Source organism: Cydia pomonella, chromosome 15, assembly GCF_033807575.1.
Source record: "Cydia pomonella isolate Wapato2018A chromosome 15, ilCydPomo1, whole genome shotgun sequence".
In the NCBI taxonomy this organism is placed as follows: domain Eukaryota; kingdom Metazoa; phylum Arthropoda; class Insecta; order Lepidoptera; family Tortricidae; genus Cydia; species Cydia pomonella.
In genome coordinates this window covers 13,188,794-13,212,058 of record NC_084717.1, presented here as the reverse complement: position 1 = coordinate 13,212,058, position 23,265 = coordinate 13,188,794, and the positions used below count along the sequence as shown (strand labels likewise).

Sequence of the window (23,265 nt, the reverse complement as noted above, 5' to 3'; positions counted from 1 at the left end):
TATTTGGCTGCTGTTTTCTGTAAGGTGGAGGTACTTCTCCAGTTGGGCTCTGCTCTAGATCTGGAATGACATCCACTGGCTGTGCCCTACCACACAAAGCGAGATGACATTCACAATGCCCATACCTCTCTTTGGACGTAGTTTAAGGACGTACCCGGGTAGTCCGGGTAGGCGATAGCAGAGAAGCGAAGAAATGAGAAAAGCAGCTTCAACTTTAAATTATAATCATAAAAAACTTAAGAGAAAGCGTTACAATTAGAATTTGCCCTCGAGGCGACGGCGGGTGTTGCGCGCGGCGTGCGGGACGTGTGACGTATGCGCTGTCCCTTTGTGTCCGCGCGTCTAGCCGATGGTTCAAGCGCCATAAGCGGAGCGGGTCGGGTAGCGAGTTACCGCTACGAAGTGGGGGGAACTAGACACAATGACTGCTAGATGAGGGAAGAGTGTAAAGCATGCCGTCCGCGCAGACTATGACCGTGCAGCGGCGTAGGGCTCCCACAAAGAGGACTCACGTGAAGCCGCTTCTATCCCCTTGCTTCTGCCTGTGCTGCTGCGATGATCATGCTGGACGTTGGACAAATGTAACCCTTTGTGGATTCAAATCATCAAATTAAAGATATTTTATTATACGCCCGAGCAAATAACAGAGGATCCTCGAGGTTTGTTAACCTGCAATCAAATGAGCTTACTCCATCCCAAATACCAAGGAATCATCAAGTATATAAATTTTTGCTTGTTTAGAAGTTACTAGAAATTTGTTGAACTGCCACTATACATATGCTTAGTCCGCGTGCGTGATCAAAATGAAACAGCAATTCAAACGTGTATTTACAATAATATCCCCATATTGACTGGCAAGAATTAGTCATTATCTTTGATATTTCTCTCAGATACTTCCCGCTGAACACGGTGGTGGCCGCGCCGCCGGCGCCGCCGTCGCCGTGCGAGTCCAGCTCGGAGTCCGAGCCCGACTGGGGCTCCAACCTAGACTCCAGCGACGACAACAGCCGCCACCAGCCGCCTAAGGTAAAGCCTGATTATTTGCTTTTACACCCAGTCTGGTCATGAAAAGTATCTTGCCCGTGTCCTAAGGTTCCTAGAGATGGGTAGTGAGTAAAAAGTCACGGGTAAATACGAGGGTTGCTACTTATATATAAATATATCAAATATCAAACATTTATTCAGCAAATAGGCCACAGGGGCACTTTTACATGTCCATTTTTACAAACAATAAATTAAAAAAAAAAACAATTACAAATATCGAATCTATGAAATAATAAATACTTTATTAGAGATGTATACTGTCTCTAAATGTCAAATTACACAAAAAAAATAACTATGATAAAAAAATAAAACCATAAAATACTAAAATTCTTTAGAGATGTATAAGTCTCTAAGTGTCAGAGATAAAATATAAAAATATATATTAAATTATCCTTAGAGATGTAGAGGGTCGCCAAGGCTTGAATTCTTATATAAATAATTAAAAGACAAAAAAATTAAAACAGACAATATATCCGGAAACAAAAAAACAAACAAACATATACGGCTGAAAATGGTTTTATTGTTTTTCAAAGTATTCCCCTTGATGATCTATGCACTTTTGCATTCATATGAAACCAATTTTTGAAGCACTTCTGCCACTCCGCCTGAGGTACCTCCATAACGTGTTGTTTGAATGCGTCGACAGCATCTTCAGCGGTCGAAAATCGTTGACCGCGTAATTTATTTTTTTATATTGGGAAATAATTTGTGTAATAATGTCCTATAATATTTATTTATTTATTTATTTTATTTTTAAATAAAAATCATTGGGTGCCAAGTCAGGGCTGTACGGCGGATGACCCGTTAATTCCACATTTTGACCTTCCAAAAATAGAGTTGTTTGGCTTGACGTATGACAGCTGGCATTGTCATGATGAAGAATGATTCTTCGTCGCTGGTTAGTTTTACGAATTTGTTCAAATACTTCCGGTAAGCAAATGGTCGTGTACCAATCTGAATTAACCGTTTTACTGTTTTCTAGTGGCACTGTAGCTACATGGCCATTAATACCGAAGAAGCAGGCCACCATTTATTTCAATGTACTTTTTGCACGAGTAACTTTCGTAGGGTTCGGCTCATTTTGAAACACCCATACCGTTGATTGTTGCTTCGTTTCGGGATCGTATGCATAAATCCAGGATTCGTCACCTGTATAGATGTTATAAACGGCCTTTGAGTCACCACGGTTATATTTTTTTAACATTTTATTGCACCATTCGACGCGAGCATCTTTTTGCTCCTTAGTTAAGTTGTGCGGTATCCAACGCGAACAAAATTTTTTTACAGCTAAAAGATCATGTAATATGCTATTAATGCTAGTCATAGAAATACCCAGAGTCGCCTCTATCTCGCGGTACGTAACATGTCGGTCGTCCATTATAAGTTTTCGCACAGCCTCAATATTTTGTGGTACAAGATGTGGTTCGTCCGTAAGCATACTACGTCCACGATTGAACTCACTAAACCAGTGATACACAGTAGTTTTAGATGGAGCTTCATCACCAAAAGTTGAAGTTAGTTGATCTATGCACTGTTGCTGCGTTAAACCACGCCGAAAATCATAATAAATCATAGCACGAATATTTTCACGAGTGAGTGCCATTCTTGCAGCGAGATGACATTTAAAACCCGTCAAAAACAAAACACTAGCGTTAATAAGAAAGAAATCATATACCGGCCAGTACTTAAAAAAGTTCAAATTTTACCGTGGAGGTCAAATATACTATTTAAGAAGATTGTAATCCCGGTTTCCGGATATAAAAATAGCAGCCCTCGTACCGAGTTAGTACTTATTTACACAGTCTTGTTACCGGCAAGTGGTTTTTAAGTAGGGTCAAGTAACATAGTTCTTTAACTTAACCATGACCTTAATTAAATTAATAAACTAAAATTAAGATTTTATTAACTTTCTAACAAAAATTTAATTGCCAGCAATGTACAGCGCAGTAAATTGACAAGTGCCACCGACAGCCCTTCATACTTTGTTTATTGCGACGTTTATTTCAAGAGTTAGCGATACCAGTATTACTATTACACTTAAGATAACTACGGCCAAATTAAAGGTAGTTGTCTCATTGATAAACACTTTATTACCAACCAAATGAAACTTAAATACACACCCCACATCTTAATGTTTATTTTTGTAAAAACCAAATTCAGTAACGAGTCTTATTCACAAATCACCGGGGAGTCATATTTGCACCTTTAAAAACTTGAAGGGATGTTTTCTATGCATTTTTAAAATCTTGTGCACAGTTTCGTTATTAGTACCGAGCAATACGAGTACGTTAGTAATTGACGTTGGTACCTGTCTGAAGTAATCGAGAATCCTTTTTTCAACTTGCACTGGCACAATCCCGTTCATTGCCCTTTCAAGCTGACCAGACCTATTCTCACGAACTCTCTGAAGAGCCGCGGTTATCAATCGAGTATTGTGTGGATGTCGTTAATTTGAGAAGCGTTTCCGATAAAGCCTTAAGCCTTGAGCTGCATTTCCACGTGTTTTAACAAATCTCGGGCATCGTAATGTAAGCCACCCGGCATTTTAAAGAAAATAAAATACAAGTTTTGCTAATATTTTGGTTTGTATTGACAACCTGACGTAAACACTTCAAATTGTCATGTCAAAGTTTATTAGAAACTGTTTCTGAATGTATTACAACCTACATGACCGCAATGATAAGGCTGACAATAAGTTTTTGATAGTTGTCTCAGTTTTTTACCCCCGTACCACCACACGCCTTGTACCAAGTGCATTAACGATATGAGTAACAACGATGACATAGTACACCCACTACATTGAATGTGCGGATTTCAGAAATTTAATTGAGCAGTTACTTCACATAATTATGATTTGCTAATACACGCAAACAATTGCTAATTGAGCGTATTATTATCAGTTTTAATAAATGCCCGCATGACGGTAACACACTGTATATTTACTCTTGTTTATCCTAATTGGTGGGTATAAACTATTTAGAGTGCTAAAAGGGGCATATAAATTTGAAATATAGGTATAAGTATTTTGTAAGCCGCTACAGGATGAAGTACTTGAAACTATTGAAAGAAATGTATTTTTAAGAGGGGCACTCCATACATAGAAATAATTGTCACATAAAACAAAAACAAAAACCACCAACCTGTTGCAGATCATTAAGGTGGTTCGATTTTCATACAAAAAACAATCGCTATTTATTTATTAATTACACAATATTATTACATAAATAGTTGCGCATCTATCTACTTTCGAATATTCATTTGCGCTAAATTAATAGAAAAACTTTGTTTCATACAGAAATCATGCAATAATCAACGTTATATTTTTATAAATTTTACTCATGTGTGTGTGACAAATGTCGCGTACAAATACATTGCGGCGTTGCCACTCCATGCTTCGGACGGCCATCGGCGCGACGTTGCGATGTTTGACGTGTTTTTAGCTGACTCTGTCGACACTGACACTCAGTGTGACCAGGCGTACGATAATTGTCGTACATGTACGATAATTTGGGCCCCGGTATGACATAATGTTCCAAAGAGCATTATCGTACACTAAAGTACTATAATTTCAGCCCTTGGATGATGCCACCTTAAAAGTCTAGTAATTTGAAGCAAAATATGACACTTTCTCTCAGAAATAGGCTAAAATGAGTATATTTTGGGTGTTCGGCTCCTTGGTGTAAGTTTAAAGTTTAAAATGTCTCAATTTCCTGTATACCGTTTGAGTCTATCCCAAAAATACACAAACATAAACAGATTTTTTGCGCAATTTAGACGAAAATGTCTTTTTATTTATTATTAATTGGAAATTTAAGCTTATTTTGCGATATTTTTTTCAACGGTACAATAATATTGACACTCAAGTACGATAATTCTCTTCCGCTCGCCTGGCAACACTGCTGAAACTTGACAGGACCTGGGGGCCTACCGCGAAAACCTAAATTCGCAAATTGCGGGGATCTTTCTCTTTTACTCTCACTAAGACGTAATTAGAGTGACAGAGAAAAATGCCCGAAATTGACGAATTTCGATTTTCCCGGTAGCCGCCCTGGTGCTTGACGTACTTGATAGAAAACAACGCTGCCGCATGTTCTGAATTGTGATTTTATGTGTTTTTGGATTGAAAATGATAGCGACGTCTAAATCAAGTTACAAAAATCATCGATATTCTGGTCCGCGAAAAACCAGGAAAAGTGTAACTGTAATTGGAGTCTACAAAAATGACCAATTCATAGAAAATATGACCTAGAAATTAGTTCATTTTTATAAAACTCAATTTTGCCCGAGATTGTACTTAGGCGAATACCTAAGGGAGCTAAGTGTATTGATCTTGAATAATTAATTGGCTAATATATGACTCCAACATGATATGGACATTTACATCATAACTATTATACCTAGTTGGTTACTAAGTTCTGTTACTCGATTTCTTTCTTTCTTCCTAGCGTTGTCCCAGCATATTGCCACGGCTGAATGGAGCCTGGGGTCCGCTTTGACAACTAATCCCAAGATTTGGCGTAGGCACTAGTTTTTACGAAAGCCACTGCCATCTGACCTTCCAACCCAGAGGGTAAAACTAAGCCTTGTTGGGATTAGTCCAGTTTCCTCACGATGTTTTCCTTCACCGAAAAGCGACTGGTAAATATCAAATGATATCAGTTCTGAAGTTCTGTTACTCGATTTGCAACCTCTTTATTCCCGTTAAAACAAATGCTACCGAAAAAATAAAAAATGGCATAATGTGGTGGATTTGTGAGCTATAATTATATACCACACATAACGCTTATCTCGTCGTATCTATAATGAATTGGGGCCTAAAAGAGAATCGTATTCCAATTTTTTGAAACGCTTGTATTACTTTCTATATTCAACTTCAACTTCAACTTCAAAAATAATTTATTCAAGTAGGCTTAATAATAAGCACATTTGACAAGTCATACAAATATAAGTACAATTATAATCATTAATTAAACAAATAATAATAATAATAAATAAAAAACAATGAAATTGGTAACAATTAACAATAATGTAAAAGACAATGTCAAACACAACAATAGGAATAAGAATAACAGCAGAAATTATACAATAATATTAATATTACGAGTGCATATGTCAACTCAGTCCCAGGCATTTTTGTCGCTAATATAATCCTTGGTATTATAATAAGCTTTACAAATTAATCTACTCCTAATATGTTTCTTGAATCTATTCAGTGGAAGTTCAATTACGCTACTTGGCAGTTTATTGTAGAACCGTACACAGTTGCCCTTAAAAGACTTTTTGATCTTTTGCAGCCGTGTGGTTGGCACTGCTAGTTTGTCCTTGTTTCTGGTATTGATGTTATGTATGTCACAATTTCTTTTGAACTTTTCTCTATATTTATGGACATATACAATATTATCATAAATGTATTGGGAGTATACAGTCAATATATTAATCTCCTTGAACTTATTTCTAAGCGAATCTCTAGCACTCATTTTATATATTGAACGTATGGCGCGCTTTTGCAGTACAAAAATGGCGTTAACATCAGCAGCACTACCCCAAAGCAAGATACCGTATGACATGATACTATGAAAGTAGGCAAAGCATACCAATCTAGCTGTCTTTTCATCTGTTAAGTGACGTATTTTACATACCGCAAACGCCGCAGAACTGAGCTTGTTTGCGAGAATATTTATGTGGGAACCCCATTGCAGCTTGGCATCCAATGTTAAACCTAGGAATACTGTGCTGCTAGTTGGTTCTAGTTCCTCATCTTTGATGGTGACCGTCGTTTGTGTAGTTTTGACATTGGTAGTTACGAACCTTATATATTTAGTTTTCTTCCCATTCAACATTAGGTTATTGACGTTGAACCATTGCACTACATTTGATATAGCACTGTTTACATAAACGTCGGCATCTTCGTGTCGTTTGACCTTAAAGATGAGAGAGGTATCGTCAGCAAACAGCACTATATCATGGTGGTCCTTCACTAAATACGGTAAATCATTCATATAAAGGAGAAACAGGAAGGGCCCTAATATGGAGCCCTGGGGTACGCCCATCGAAACCAGTGACCCAGGAGATCGTTCTCCATTCACGTCCACTCTTTGGATTCTCCCATCCAAATAAGATTCCAACAAATTCAGCGCTCTTACTCTAACTCCATAGAAATAAAGTTTCTTAAGGAGTGTTTCGTGACTAACGCAGTCGAACGCCTTAGATAAGTCACAAAAAATGCCAATGGCATCATGTGACTCCTCCCAGGCGCCGAAAATATTTTTAACTAATTCTATTCCAGCGTCAATGGTCGATCGACCCCGAGTAAACCCAAATTGCTTATTGTGCATCAAATTGTTGTTATTGAAATGACTTAGTAACTGTGACAGTATTAATTTCTCAAAAATTTTACTAAGTGTAGGCAAAACTGAAATGGGCCTGTAGTTAGTGGGATCGGTGGCAATACCCGTCTTAAATATAGGAGTAACGGGATCCCTTTGTTTGACATAATTATTGAAAGTCATAATGTAATGATAGTCATATTATCATTAGTCATAACTCTGAAACCGTTAACTTTTCAGGAATTTCCTTAGATTATCCTATAGATAGGTTAGGTTAGGTTAGGTTTGTTTTATGGCAATCCTGAAAAGTTACGCGTTTCTGAGAGAAACCAAATTATGACTAACGAAAATGCGGACAAACAATACATTATGACTTATGGGAAACAATAGAGACCCAGGAGTAACTTTACTCTGCTTCATCAGCAGCATATTAACTAAAAGTTGCCTTAAAATTCAGCTTTTATACTAAAAACGGCTTTAAATATGTTAAATTAACAAAATATATTTTGACAGATGCTTTCGCGCCCAAAACGCTCTTTGAAAATTGTGTGACGTCACAGTTTATGGTTTGACACATAACTACATACACACGTAGAAGATACGAACTGTCAACTGATATTTGTCATTTGTTGTTAATCGCCTAACTGTCAACAGTGTCAATCCAAGAGTTGTGACGTCATCAGAATCTTCAATGACGTTTCGAGTTTGGTCACGTGACGTGTGCCAAAAGATATTTTAAATTCAATATTTACAAAAATATGGTCATTACAGGTCCCCTAAAAGTAGTTTAACGTGTTCTTATAATCCAAAAGAATTTATTGGGATACAATTATGCCCTAAGATTTGTAGATGGAAACAACCCTATTGCGTTGCACAAATGTGGGCACCCGCCAAACATGATTTTGGGTGTGTCATACTCAGGGCTAGCACAGATTCATTTCTGTGAAAAAGGTGTGAAAACCGGAAACTGGAAACCGTTCTCGAACCAATAGTGAAGCCCTTAAGCCACACCCTATTTCAAAACCAGCCATGGATCTTTGAACAAGACTCAGCTCCTGCACATAAGGCAAAAACAACTCAAGCCTGGTTTCGAAGGAACAAAATTGACTTTATTGCCCACGAAGACTGGCCGTCCTCCAGCCCGGACCTTAACCCCCTGGATTATGCCATATAGCAGGTTATTGAGGAGAAAGCCTGTGCTAAACCCCACACAAATCTTAACTCCCTCAAGCGGGCCATAGTTAAGACAGTGACGGAATTAGACATGACAATCGTGCGTGCCGCTATTGATGACTGGCCTCGTCGTTTGAGGGCCTGTGTCAAAGCCAGAGGAGGCGATTTTGAATGATATTGTCATATGTGATTCCTGATTTTGTGTACTTCATTTTACTTATTATTTTATAATACAGGGTGGCCCAAAAAAACGTTGACAAAGATTTTTTTAAGTTTTAATATTAAATACTTACATAACTTATTCAATACAACTTAAAATTAAAAATACAGCCTTTTTTATTTAAGAAAAATCAATTGTCTTCAAAATAGCCCCCTTTGGCTTTAATGCACAAACGCAAACGTTTGGTAAAATTTTCAACGATATGCCGCAGCTCCTCCATGGTTATTTTTGCCCACTCCTGGGTATGTTTCGCTTTTAAAGCGTCTACACTCTTGTGTTTTGTAGCACAGGCCCTTGTTTCTAAGATAGACCACAAACTATAATCCATTGGATTTAGATCAGGTGAGTAGGGCGGCCACTCTTTCGAGCTTATGAACCCTGGAAAATTGTCTTTACACCACTGCTGCACACTTCGGGCCCTGTGAGATGGAGCAGAGTCCTGCTGGAATATCCACGGCTGGTTGCCGAAATGTTGTTGACTCCAAGGAAGAACTACAGCTTCCAGAATATCTCTCCTGTATATTTCTTGGTTTATTTTTACACCCTTTTCAATAAAAATGAGAGGAGTTTTGCCTGTAGAGCAAATACCACCCCAAACCATAACTGAATCCGGCTTTTGACGATGGGGAATGACTGCGACCTCTCCGGGGCGACTAGAAGAGTAAATTCTGTCATTTTGGTGATTGTGGGCCTGTTCTATACAAAAAAGTTTTTCATCAGTAAAAAGGATAAGTATTTTTCCATTTTTCAGTAGCGGCACGTCGCGTAATCAAACGGCATCTCTGTAGACGAACTTTTTTATCTTTATCTTCTAGAAGCTGAGCTTTACGTAGCTTATATGCCTTTAATTTTAGATCATTAGCGACAATACGTTGGACCGTTGATCGACTTACACCCAGTTCCCGAGCCATTTTTCGCACTTTGGTCCGTGGATTACGACTAAGCCGTTTTTTTATAACATTTCGAAGCCTCGGAGTCCTAACAGTCCTCTTTCTTCCTCTTCCTGGGCGGTCAGCAAGATGCCCGAGTTCATTATACCGCCCAATAGTCTTGGACACCAGTTGACGACTGACACCGAGCGATCTAACTATCTCACACTGTCGTTTTCCCGCTTCGTGCAAGGAAATTATTGCTTTACGCTGCGTAGACATCATAAAAACCAAAAATATTCATATAATTCAAACAAGCTATTATTCATAAAACGTTGCCAATATGTGTAAGAATGTAACAGAAAATGAACCGAATTCGTTTGGCGTTCCAAATTCAAAAATTTTACTTTTTAATTTTGTCAACGTAATTTTGGGCCACGGTGTATATACTTTATTAAACTTTCGTTGGTATATTTTATGTAGATAAAGATTATTGCAGTAACAGAATTTAATAACCAACTAGGTAGAAAACAATGCAATACATAAACACATAAATTGGATATGATGTGATCCGTTGAATGAAATTGACAATAAATAAAATAAATAAATAATTTTCTATCCCTAGGCATTGTGTGAAACTTCTAGTTGTGTCAAAATATCGGGAAATCAATAATATAAACAAACATGGTAAATATCTCATTTCTTTTTATAATGGTTATAAATAGAAGGCCATGCAATTTTGTAACTCACTATAATTTAATTAAATGTATCGTAAAAAAAGGTTTTAATTCTACTGTAAAATAGTACCTACTTCTTTAAAGGCTGGGCAGTAAGGGAAAACAGCGTTTTTTTCTTTAAAAAATACCGGAAAATCTGACTTACAAATTTGGACTTTCTTAGGTTCATTCTACTTAGAATCTTCTCCACCCTAGCATTAAAAAAAGATATCCTAAAATATCCATACCATTACGTCACATTTTAGTGTGAAAGAAATTTCAGTGTAAAACTAAAATTTCAATACAAATTTTCGGGTTTTTATAGCACGAGGATTGATTATGCTAGTGATTCTGAGTTGGAAGAACCCAAAAATATCATGATGTGTGAGAATCAGATTTTTAATATTTTTATGGAAAAACGCTCATATTTCTCATAAAATAATTTATTAATAATAGGTACTTGATAATACTGATAACAAAAAAAAAATTTATGAGTCTCGAACCCACATCCTCTTGCATGTATTTCCACGTACATACCGCAACGCTATTGAAGCCTACTCACGCTGTGCCAAATTGTCTACTACAAGGATTCCAGTACGACTGTTTGAATGTGTGAGTGATAGTTAGAAATAGAGTCAAGAAACATTCTGTCGACATTAAGGGGTAGTTTTTGTACAATGAAGTGTTCAATGTTTGTTTTAATAGTTCAATATTTATTTAAAGAGTGCGCTAAACATAATTTACAGTATAGAAATACCAAAGACTACTCCACAAAAAAATTAAAACTCAAAATTTGCAATTGTGGCGCCATCTAGTGAGGTTTAAGCTTTGGGTAACCTAGTCGAACCACCTTAAACGGATCTTTAAAAATAACTTAAAGGTTTCTAAAATTAAAAATATAAGGATAAATTGAATGGGAAAAAAACCGTTTCTATAGGCCGAAATAATGTTTATCCCTCTCTCGACTCAGACCAAGATAAATTGGCCGCGATTTTGATAGCCCACTCTGTGTGCCCATAATTTCATAGAAGTGACGTGAATCAGACGCTTTAAAGCTGGCAAAAAATATAGTAACTTTACTTATATTCTCACTCTTGATTTTTGTATATGATGCTCAGGGAACTATTACTATTACATTTTGTAAGTAGCCATACCAATTGGAGGGGCCCATCCATCCCCTAGACCAGGGATCTCCAAACTTCTTTACCTGAGGGCCATATTGCACCTCAGAAACTTTCGCGCTAGCCACCATCGGTTTCTGCACCGAGGTGGTCTAGTTGCTACTGTTAGGAACACTTCCATTTTCAATGAATGCCGAACCTCTAGAGCATGGGATCCGTTAAGCTACCTCCCGCGGGCCGGACCGTGGGCTGTCGCGTTGTGTGTCCGCGGGCCGGATTGGAACGTCTCGTATTAGCACTTCACGTGTCTATGTCGAAAACTTAAAGGACCATTGTACTGTAAAGCGTTGTATAATACACATGCGAATAGGTAATTTGCAACTCATGTCGAATTTATCGCCACTGGTTGCGAATTTCCTACTTTTCGCACTTATCGTAATGTACTAATTGTAACACAGCGGAAGAAACTAATGAAGGTGAAGCGGAGCAGCAGTGTGGTGGAGCCGAAAGAGGAGTCCCGCGACGAGGAGCTGTGTCGCGCCTGCCACCTGCGTGAAGAAGGCAACCGCAAGTACTCGCACGAGCGCTTCCTCGTCTGCGCCAACTGCAACTGTCGCCGTGAGTAACTTCACTGTAAACAGATTACGAGCCCCAGTGCATATTAGGTTGTCTAGACACTTCAAAGTGCCATATCTAATTATTTCCAAGACTGGTATTTAAACACAGGTCGACTATGATGAATAATCGAATATGTTACACACAAAGTCATTAAAACCAGTTTAATCTTCCGTTGTAAAAATTTTAATAATGTTATTTTATTTAATATGATTAATTATTAATTAATTATGTCATAAAATTAACAAGTAATGTTTGGATTGCGAGATGAGAAGAAGAATTATTTTTCAAACTTGATGGGTAGGCTGACACATGTCGAAAAGCAATTATAGGGTTGTGATAATTCAAATCAGAAACGATTTTTTGTGATTCTCGATTAATCTGCAAAGGCCATATAAGTAAAAATAAATTCACGACTTGAAAGTGAACAGAAAAAGTTGATGCTCCCGTATAGTACGAGAAGCAGAATAGTATAGAAAGTAGACTGTAAACAGTTGAATCACAGAAGACTTTTTACAACACGTACGTTCTTCGTACTGCCTGCATCACATTTGCTGTTGCAACATACATCACGCGCCGAAAGTACAAACAGTTAAGCTAACAAGTACAAATTGTTAGCTTTTATTTAAATAACTAACCCCCTTATTCATAAACGTCTACTAAAGTTACGATGCCGTTAATAATCGTTTGTCCCTTTCCGACGTATTGGTATGATGGAAAGGGACAAACGATTATTAGCGGCATCGTAACTTTAGTAGACGTTTATGAATAAGGGGGTAAGAGTATAGCAACTCTGTTTGAAAGAAAGCTTCTTGTATCAAAGAATCTTGTATGAAACTCCCGTGAGACTCAAAACAAAATTAAAAATAATTATAAGTCAATCACTTCATTTTGGACGAATTTCGGTTTACATGTTTGTTTTTGATCCGTTTCCGTTTTCCTACTGGTGCAAGTTGTAGAGATTACTAGTAACGGCCCGACGATGGTCGCGTCGATCGGTTTTATATATTTTTATACGATTTAACAATGCTGTTATCTCCGCAGTACACCCGCGCTGCGTGGAGCTATCCGCAGACACGATTCGAAAAGTACGCGAGTACGCGTGGCAGTGCGCCGAGTGCAAGACGTGCTGCGCTTGCGCGCTGCCCGCCGACGACGACAAGATGCTGTTCTGCGACCTGTGCGACCGCGGCTTCCACATCTACTGCGTCGGCCTGGACCGGGTGCCCACCGGTCAGTACACAACAGACGTCATCTGAATTAAATCATTCATTCATATCATGTGTCCAATGTCCATGCGATTTAGCGGCTAGCCGTACAAGACTGTGCCCGCTACCTGCTTTATACATAATTTCTTTCAATATTTAATAATTTAAGTTTGAGGGTCCCGATTATCATAATTCACTCTATGGTGTAGCGCTTCTCATCTCGGTCGGTCGTTTGCCTTTCTAAAAGAGGACTGGGATCTGACGCTGGGAACCTACTCGACCGTATTAAACAAGTAAGATGTGATATTTCTCATAACTTTTCTTCCTTTTTGGAGTTTGAATCAAGCAGAATAGATCTTATTGACCCGCGCCGCCCAGGAGATCGCCAATATTCGACACAAGCACCATTATTTTGTAAGTGACGCATAACTCTCTTTCCAGGGCGATGGCACTGCGTAGAATGCGCGATATGCAAGTCGTGCGGCGCGCGGGAGCCCTCCGGGCTGGCGCCGGGGGCGCCCGCGCCCGGGGCCCCGGCGGGCGCGCCGCAGGGCTCCGTGTCGGCGCCGGGCGCCGAGTGGCACCACCAGACCCGGCGCGGCCCGGGCGGACACAAGCTCTACTCGCACTCGCTGTGCACGCCCTGCGCCAGGTCAGTACCCCTGCAGTACGGTGCGCGGTGCGCCGTACGCGTCCGATCCGACACGGTCTCTTGATAGGCCTCTTTTCAAAATAGGGTTCGCCATCATTCTTAGCTGAATAAAATGTTACAACTGCTAGGTGGTTTTTATTATTATTTTATTACTGGATCAGGAATCTATCAAACAAGTAGGTACATAGTTAAATGGTTATTGTTGACGTTAGGAATACTGTAAGATTATATCTGATAATGTAGGAATGATTGTTAAGTTACAAATGTATCACAAATGACTCGTATAGATCATATATCGATTTAAAAAAAAAATAACTTGATTTACATATTTTTCCTGAAAATGGAGCTATTCGTCTTATATACTGTTACTCAATAAAATGTAAATATTTCAACTAAGTACCTAACTAGCTAAGTATTATTATAAATTATAATGCTTGAAGGCGGAAGGCTTCACTAACATAATATGACTTATAACTTGTACAAAATAAGTATCGCAAAAACAATATGTATCTACATATTTTCATATATATATATGTTTTATATAAGAAGTCCTTAAAAATATAAAAATTACGATAACTTGAGAATTATAGATAAATTAGAACTGGACCTAAGGTCTTCACCCAACTTATGTCAAACTAAATATACATGTAATACGGATAGGTTCTTAGTTGGTTCCAGTTTTAAAAATATTGAACTCATGCAGTCAAATGAAACTACGCCGAGTCATTTGAAGTGAACCAGAGCAGCCAAATAAAACGTGAAAAACAATTCCAAGCTCTCACGAAAGTACATAATTTCAAACTCTGTGTAATGTTAACGTTTTGGTCTTGGTAGTTTGTTGACATCAAGCGTGTGGGACTAACACGACGGCTCACTGACTTGTGCTTACTCCGGTATAGTACCTTACCCCTGCAGTCTATGCCCAACGCAGCATTCTTTCGCACAACCCCAGTATAATTCGATAGGTATGCATGCTACACATCCTTTTAAGTTATTTCTATTAATCTCTATGTATGAAGGCTGTTTGTTCAAATAAATAAAGTTTTATGTTACTTTGATGTTTAGAAGAGCGAACAATCTTTATTTCGATTATAAACAGGAAAGTTGAATCAACTAACATGTTCAAATTGGTTTGGAGGTCACTGTAAAACTTACACCACTGCTGTTGTATATATCTTCTTTCTGGTCAATATTGGTATTTGTTGAAATGGTATCAAAATGATCTGGGGTCTCTTCCTAGCAGCCACGCCAACTTTACTGTTTCCTTATTCATTTTTACTGTAATTTGGTTATTAATATAAAAACCATGTTTTAATTGAGGTAATATAGCTCAAATTTTAAAATAAATAAAGCCTTGAGGTTGCTATAAGTTGTACAAACGCCCTTATTCATAAAACTCAAATTTGTTTCATTCTAACACACTAATGTCTAAGTGCCACTGCGACAAATAAGAATTAACTATATTGAACTATTTAAGATATTTAGACATTTATGAATAGCGGCATAACTGGCATAAGTAATAAGTACTTAAAAATCTTTATTTGTATATAGCAACTTCTTGTGCATTAGATACCTTCTAAACTTGTTAAACCAATCGGTCGCTTATTTCACTCTAAAATAACTCTAAAATATTGACATGTACAGTGGCCATCAGTTATATCGGAGCGGCCAAGGTGCTCACAAATATCTGAACACGCCTCTATTGTTAAGGCGTTAGAGTGCGTGTTCAGATATTTGTGAGCACTTTGTTATTTGTAGAATATTTGACGTAGGTTTTTTTTTGCGTATTGCCTCATTAAACTTGGAATCATCTGTGATAATGGGTGTCATCATCATCATCGCAGTGACTATGCCAACTAACTGTCATTAATGTTTCATTCTATGTCAGACTTGACTAACACGGGCGTAGTATCCTATACATTCCAGCGTTAACTAACTCGACTCTATTTTGTTACTTGTCTTTGGGCACAACACTACAAAATTTTATATACTATAATTTCAGCATGCCACACTAAATGTATCTTAATTCTGAACCACTCCAATGAAACTTAGCTCTGTGTAATTTAAAAGTAAATATGTCAACTTCCACACAACCACACATTGGCTATTAAAACGAAATACGAAATTTAGCACACTGATACACCAGAATAGATATAGTTTCAAATCAAAGATTAGGCTAGTTTCCTTTTTTTATAAATATTATATAATAATTAAATTAGCTACCTAAGTTAGTAGAGAAAAACTAGCGACACAATATGTGTAACGATCAAGTCGCATGTGAGTTTTTGTCAACTTAAAAATCGTTCAAAATATAAGCATTTCCATTGCTTTTAGACAGTGTGACTCGTACAGGAAACTAGCCTATTATACTACCGCACTAAGCATATCCGCCGGTCATTTGAAAACTAATTCAATTGTATTCTTTGTTCTCATACATAACATACTTATACAATTGAACGAGATCTCAAATGCAAACATGGAGATCATACTTAGCGCGGCAGAATATCATAGTCTAGCCAACTATTGTGTCTCGAAAAATATCGGTAAAATCAAAAGTTTGAAGCAAAGAGTTAATCACAACTATTTTTATTTACTTTTTCTAGAGACATGAAGGTTGGCTAAACTTAAACATTTTCTGACCTCGGTTTTGACGACCTAAACCTAACACAATTCCCCTACCCAAAAACACCACAAACCTGAAGGCAAGTAACAAAATAGCGACAGTCCTAGCTCCGTGTATGAACTAATGGCGTGTTTCTGTGTTCCGGTGCTTGTGCGCGTACGTTGCGTATGTGTGTGTGCGTGCGTAGGGCGTATCGCATCGGTCGCTACTGCCCGCTGTGCGAGCGCTCCTTCATCGGCCCCAAGGGGACCATGCAACTCGTCATATGTAAGCTCTGCGATAGACAGCTGCACCAAGGTACGTCACGGCCAGGGCACGGGCTGCGGTCGAATGGACAATAATTCTCAAAAACCTTCACACTAATATTTATTATAGACAAATACACTACTTATGTGTTTAATCCTTCTTATACCTACTGTACAGTGCGGGTAAGACGTAACGCCCTGTTGTGCATTAGAGTTAAGTGGTCAGAATTTAATACTATTTTTACCGGTTTTTTGCAACGACAGAAAACCGGTTCTATAGTAAACTGTTGTTTTAGGTTTTAACAAGTTGTCAATGTATCACATTAAAATGCTTTAACTACCATTTATTTCTTCAAATTGAGAGTTATTTACATGATTCTGCAGTCCGTTTAAGGCTTGCCAGTAAGCTACTAGAAGGAATCTTACTGTAAAACTCAATTTAGAAATTTCTTGTAGCTTAATGTGCAAGTCCATACCATCCTTTACTGCCTGCTATAATGCTGTGTGCATTTTGATATCAAATTCGAGAACACATTTTGCACACATTCTATTGTTGCCAAATATGATTGATTATTTTTGTTAGAAAAACGTGTTCTCGAAATTGATGCTTTGCTCCATTCCTTCTGCATGTTACATATACTTCATTACATAGATCGGTTGCTTCAAGTAGCTATATATTCGCTATTACCGCTTCTTTATATTGCATCACGTATCGCTGTTTCCATAAACTAGTAAACCTTTTACCACCTCCAACCTTAAACTTAAAACCCAAGGAAATAAATAATCAAATATATATCCTCAAATAAACAGACGAGACATCACATCGATAGGAAGCTTAGTTGTGTTTTAGATGTATTAGACAGTGTAAGGTGGCATGATGTATATACACAGCGATCGAATGATGCCTCTAGTCGGTAGCGGGTCGCGTATGAAATGACCCCGTATTATCGGCCGATAGACCGATTTGTGTGCCTTTGTCCAGCGTGTTAGGGATATAGAATAAGATATGACGATTATGTGACTTGATGCCATTTGAGATAAATTACTTATAATAACAATAACTTTCTGCTGTATATGTTACATATCTTCAAAGAAGGGAATAAGGCTCGGAGCTATAACCGCGAAAATCGAAGTTCGTATATTGCAGGTATTTTTCGCTGTCACTCTAATTACGTCTTAGTGAGAGTAAAAGAGAAAGTTTATTACTTAAATGTCACATTTCTGAGTCTGTATTGCGTGACAGCTACGAAGTATAAAAATGAGCCCGGACTTTTTTATCAAGTTAATTAAGGCACTGCGAAGTAAATAATATTTATTTGTTTTACAAGGGGGCAAAGTTGTAGTTTAACCGCTCGTGCTAATATTGGTACCCGAGCAAGCGAATGATTCCAAAATTGAACCACGAGGGTAGCGAGTGGTTCGACATGTGGAATCTTGAGCGTTGCGACGATTAAACAAACGTTTAATGTCATTTTTCAGCAATACCAACCGCAACTGGAAAATACCAATTCGAATCGCATAATGTGTTCCCTTCCAAGGCGCAACCGACAGAAACGAAAATCGAAATTTCTTTATCTGCCTCTCTATCGCTCGATTTTGCAAGAGCGATAGAGAGGCATATACAGTATCCTTAAATATGGTTCTTAAAACGTATGTGACATAAGTGAGAAAGGGTTACTTATGAATGGTGAACTTGAATATGCCAATAACTCAAATGGTATCAAGTCTACTTTATAACTTATAACCTGACGTTGTCAACCAATTTGATTTGTAGGTGACCATACTATATTATTTGTTTAGATATTGTCATAAAAAATATTTTTCGACATTCACGTGAAATTAAAACATATATGTCAGAAGTTTGTCTAAGCGTCTCTTGCACCATTACACTAACCCGGGGTTAACTGGTTAAACCGGTAACCTTGGTTACCAGTACAATTTGACACTGGGTTAACTGATTAACCTCGGGTTTGTTGGATGGTGCAAGTGGCCCTAAGTAAATCTGTAACATACATTGTTTTAATTTCTTGTTATTTAAACTGCTACATGTAAAACCGAGTTTAATGTGACCCGAAATACAAATTGGTTGTCTTTTGCTACAAAATAAATACATGAAGGACGCTAGTTCGATCGAAATTTGTTTATTTGAGTGCTCAACAAAATAAAAATAGTGCTCCAAATACATCATCTAGATTTCTAGAATGTTTAACAAATTCAAACAGTTCGTTGATTTGAACAGCCTTTTTCAAAGAAAGTTAACATGATGTAAAAAAACATGACTCATGTAATGTCTATATCTAGAACAGGGGTCATCAATTAGTTTCTCTAGGGGTCAAGTTCTTAAAATAAAATAACCATCGCGGTCCGTTTCTACTTGAGTTTATTACGAGTAAATAAGCAAAAAAATAAAATAGGTCGACGGTCCGGATCCGGACCGCGGTCCGCCATTAGGTGACTCCTGATCTAGAACTTATTTTATTTAAAACGAAGGATTGGCAAAATTAAATATCGATATCACTGTTATCGATACGCAGAGACTCAACTTTATAGAATATAAAACGGCCTATACCATAAAAAAAAGATTAATGATTTTAGAGACCTCTAAGTCTTAGACATACGTGCATGGATTTTAAATTTGACGGCGAATGTAAATGACGCTGTGCCGCTAATGAAGATGTTGCTGTGGTGTTGCTCCATTCCATACATTGCGTGCTAACTTTAGTTGTCAGAAGTTGATGTTTCATCTTGTTGAGCTGTCAAACTCAGGGGCACTATTTCTTATATTTTAAACCACTTTACAACCAATAAGCTCTTTGCTTTAAATAAAGGTTTAAAAATTGAAAAAAAAAATACATATTCCGCAAATTGTCGTTAAAATAGGATTAAGACTGCACCCTATAGCTCATTGAGTGTGCGCTAGAGACTGCGGTACATTATCGCTATAGCGTTCTTTATGCATTTATTTTGAAAAACATGGCAAGTCTACGAAATTGAGCAGGAGGCTCTTTCATGTTAACCTTTCAACGCCAATTAGTTTATTCTGAACAAATACCAACTTAGGATGCAGTGACGCTGCACTTTTTCAGCAGCGTACGCTGAAAAACTCGCAAAAGAGTGAGAAGAACTTCATAAAGCGTCAGAAGGTTAACACGGCTGAGTTGTAACGCTCATTAGTTCGGGCAAGGCAAGGATTAATCTCCGTGTGTGCGCAGACTGCGTTAGGCAGACGGTGGCGGCGCTGAACGTGCTGGACTACACGTGCGGCGACTGCCGCCGCGCCGGCATCTCGTCGCGCTCGGCGGCCGCGCGCCTGGCGCCGCGCACCATCGCCACGCTGTTCATGGCCAAGCGCCGCTTCAACAAGTACGCGCACCGCCAGTACCTGGCCTCCCGGGCGCGCGGGGCCGGCGGCGAGGCCGGGGCCGAGGCCGAGGCCGGGGCCGAGGCCGAGGCCGAGGCCGCGCCCGACCTCAGCTCCGACCCCGACGACCCGCTCGACGGCGCCGAGCCGCAGCCCTTCGAGGACTGACCGCGTCCGAGTGTATAGAACTGTGTATAGTGCCGTCTGTGTAAGACTCGTTCGCTTCGATACGCTCGCGCGACCCCGTCGCGTAAATCTGATTAACGTAACGATTAACTAGTAGGCTACGTATGTTTAAGTTATCGGATAGTGAAGAGATACTAGCTGTATTCGGCCGGGTCGACCGACTCTTTATTTTTCGTGATGTTCGCGGCCGAGTGACCGGACCGCCGCCGCGGTTATATTATGCCTAGTGGGTGTAGACGGATTAATTTAACAGAAGTTAAACATGAAGTGGTTAGATAGATGTAGGTCGCAGATAAACTAACATGTAAACTGTACAGTAATACTAACTTCACTATATTGGGTAGCTGGGCAATCATACTATTTTTAATATTAATAGTTTTGTTTTGAAAGTATCCTGTAAGTCAAAATCATGTATTGGACGAATGTTTGGGTAAAGAAGCGTGGTGGTCTTCATAATTATAACTTATTTCATGCTGCAACTGCTTGGGAGATGCGAAGATGTGAACCGCCAATCCGTTTCTGTACACAAGCACCGTTTTCGGTCAGAGAATTGTTATGTTGGAGAGAAGATTCACGAGTGCTGCTGTTTCGTGTGCTACTCTGCAGCGGCGCCACCCTAATTAAAATTAATAAATTATATGATGAAATGATGTACCTAAAACGTACATCATGTACCTATAATGTTTATGGCTGTACCTGTACTAGGGAGCGAAATAATGGGCATAGAAAGTGGCGCCGCTGGGGAGCATACTCTGTAGCGGCGCCACTTAGTACACATAGATATAAATGATATTAGCTATTTTTTTTCTTATGTAAATTGATGTACTGCTGTTTATTACCTACCTATTGAAAATAATCATTAAATTCATTAATTAATGTTTTTATTTACTTTCTTTAATTCCGTGAGCGTCAGGATGGCGGGTGGACCTGAGCGAATTTCAACGAAATATTTATAAACACCACGTCCACCTGGTGGACATATTATTGGACGTAACTTATTTTGGGAAGAGATGCAGCTATTTTTATAAAATACGTCCACCATTTTGTAGTACTTTTTTGTTAAATATCTCGTTTTAGGGAGAGGTACACTGGTTTCTGTTAAAGGTACACTGAAGTACACAGAAGATACAATATGTTTGTAAATATTTTGTTGAAATTCGCTCAAGTTCACCCGCCATTCTGACGCTCACGGAACGCGGAATTAATGAAAGTAAATAAAACCACTAAATGATTTTAATGATTATTTTCAATACGTACGTAATAAACAGCAGCAGTACATGAATTTACATAAGAAAAAAATAGCTTATATCATTTATATATATATGTGTACTAAGTGGCGCCGCTACAGAGTATGCTCCCCAGCGGCGCCACTTTCAATGCGCATTATTTCGCTCCCTAGTACAGGTACAGCCATAAACATTATAGGTACATGATGTACGTTTTAGGTACATCATTTCATCATATAATTTATAAATTTTCATTAGGGTGGCGCCGCTGCAGAGTAGCACACGCTGTTTCGTTATGATTATTACGAATTTGTTTATAACTAGTGTAGCACTAACATGATAATTTTGTATGAGCTATATTTGCATAAAATTGACAATTAGGTTGTATTCTCTACGATTGTTTTTTTACTTGGATATAATAAAAAAATATGATAGAAACGTCTGCCTTTTGATGCATTTGAGTTATGTTTCTATGAATTGTTTTCCCCTTTTGTTTTCGAATATCGGCTGAACGCTGTGAAAGAAATGATCTAATCAAGACAGTCCGCATTTTATGTTTTGAGATAGATTAACTTAGTTATTGTTAATTCTCCTTTGTAAGGTATTTATTTTAGTTTTATATGGATACAACTGTATACAATCTTGTGTCCTCTGTATTTGAGATATTTAAAATATATTACAAAAGTGAGATATGCCCGGAATCATTGGATGCCGGTAGGAGTCCAGTGAAAGCTTATATACTTATGAAATATTGAATATGATGGAGGGCGAGTTCCCCCTATATTACGCAGAATCATTCAATTAATTAAGGTATTGTTGATTAAAAGCACTAAATAGTTAAAATAAGATTTTGTTTCTGTAGTTTAATTACTCGAATGAAATTCAGCAGCTTTCCAATGTCATTTTCTTCTATACTTAATTTCAAAGTACAAAACCATTAGGCTATTTTGTGTTCTAATTTACTCATCGTTCTGGAAAGTTTATGAACCCAATTTTTTATATAGATTATTAATAGAAAGATCAAATAAATTATTTAAACTCAGAGTATATGTTTATTTTCATTACGAAGAAAATTATTTATTGTACGGTGTTATAAAGATAGTATTAAATAAAATATAGCCGAATTGGGTGGTATCCGTTTCCAGAGCGAGCTCGAGCTCGAAGATGATGCATTGTGTGCCGCCGCTCCTCGTAGTCCGCGCCTTATACGTAACGCTCGCTGTACTGACGATTCTGCGCTGTCGTGTTTTAACCACTGCTGTGTGCAATTGTCCCTATGTTGTGTATTATACTTGTATTAGAATTCTGTAAGTGCAGTATCAGTAACATTCATCAAACCGATGACCTCTAATGTATCATGTTTAGTTTATAGTTATCCTTCGGTTATTATTAATCATAGTTTACTTAGTAACAATTTTTAAGACAAAATTTATGTCCCCAGATTTATTTCAACGAATCATGTTATGACTTTTTATATTAAATATATACTGGTTTGGGTGGGCCCATGTGTCACACCTCTGATTCGTATTGCTTTATTGACGCAGGTGAATTAAGACTTACTTCTAAGAGAATATTGATAACTTTATGTCTACTTAATGCAAGTGTAAACGTTCTAGAAATCTCGCACTGTTCGGTCAATTTTGTAAAAAAATAAAATAAATTTAATTTGAGTTCTTTTGT

General features: G+C 38.0%; 1 protein-coding gene across 3 annotated transcripts in view; it reads left to right on the top strand.

The window, feature by feature from the left end:
* LOC133525890 (mucin-2) overlaps positions 1 to 23,255 on the top strand; it is a 39,155-nt gene extending 15,900 nt beyond the window's left edge. The window contains exons 10-15 of one of the 3 annotated variants that reach the window (XM_061862300.1): positions 891 to 1,026; positions 11,928 to 12,087; positions 13,129 to 13,317; positions 13,734 to 13,944; positions 16,755 to 16,864; positions 20,025 to 23,255. In XM_061862300.1, coding sequence (XP_061718284.1) covers positions 891 to 1,026; positions 11,928 to 12,087; positions 13,129 to 13,317; positions 13,734 to 13,944; positions 16,755 to 16,864; positions 20,025 to 20,341 — 1,123 coding nt within the window. In that variant the 3' untranslated portion in view covers positions 20,342 to 23,255. Of the gene's footprint in view, positions 1 to 890; positions 1,027 to 11,927; positions 12,088 to 13,128; positions 13,318 to 13,733; positions 13,945 to 14,778; positions 15,554 to 16,754; positions 16,865 to 20,024 lie in introns of those variants that run through there. The other 2 variants (XM_061862302.1, XM_061862301.1) reach the window with 2 other exon arrangements.
* Positions 23,256 to 23,265: the final 10 nt, after the last annotated feature.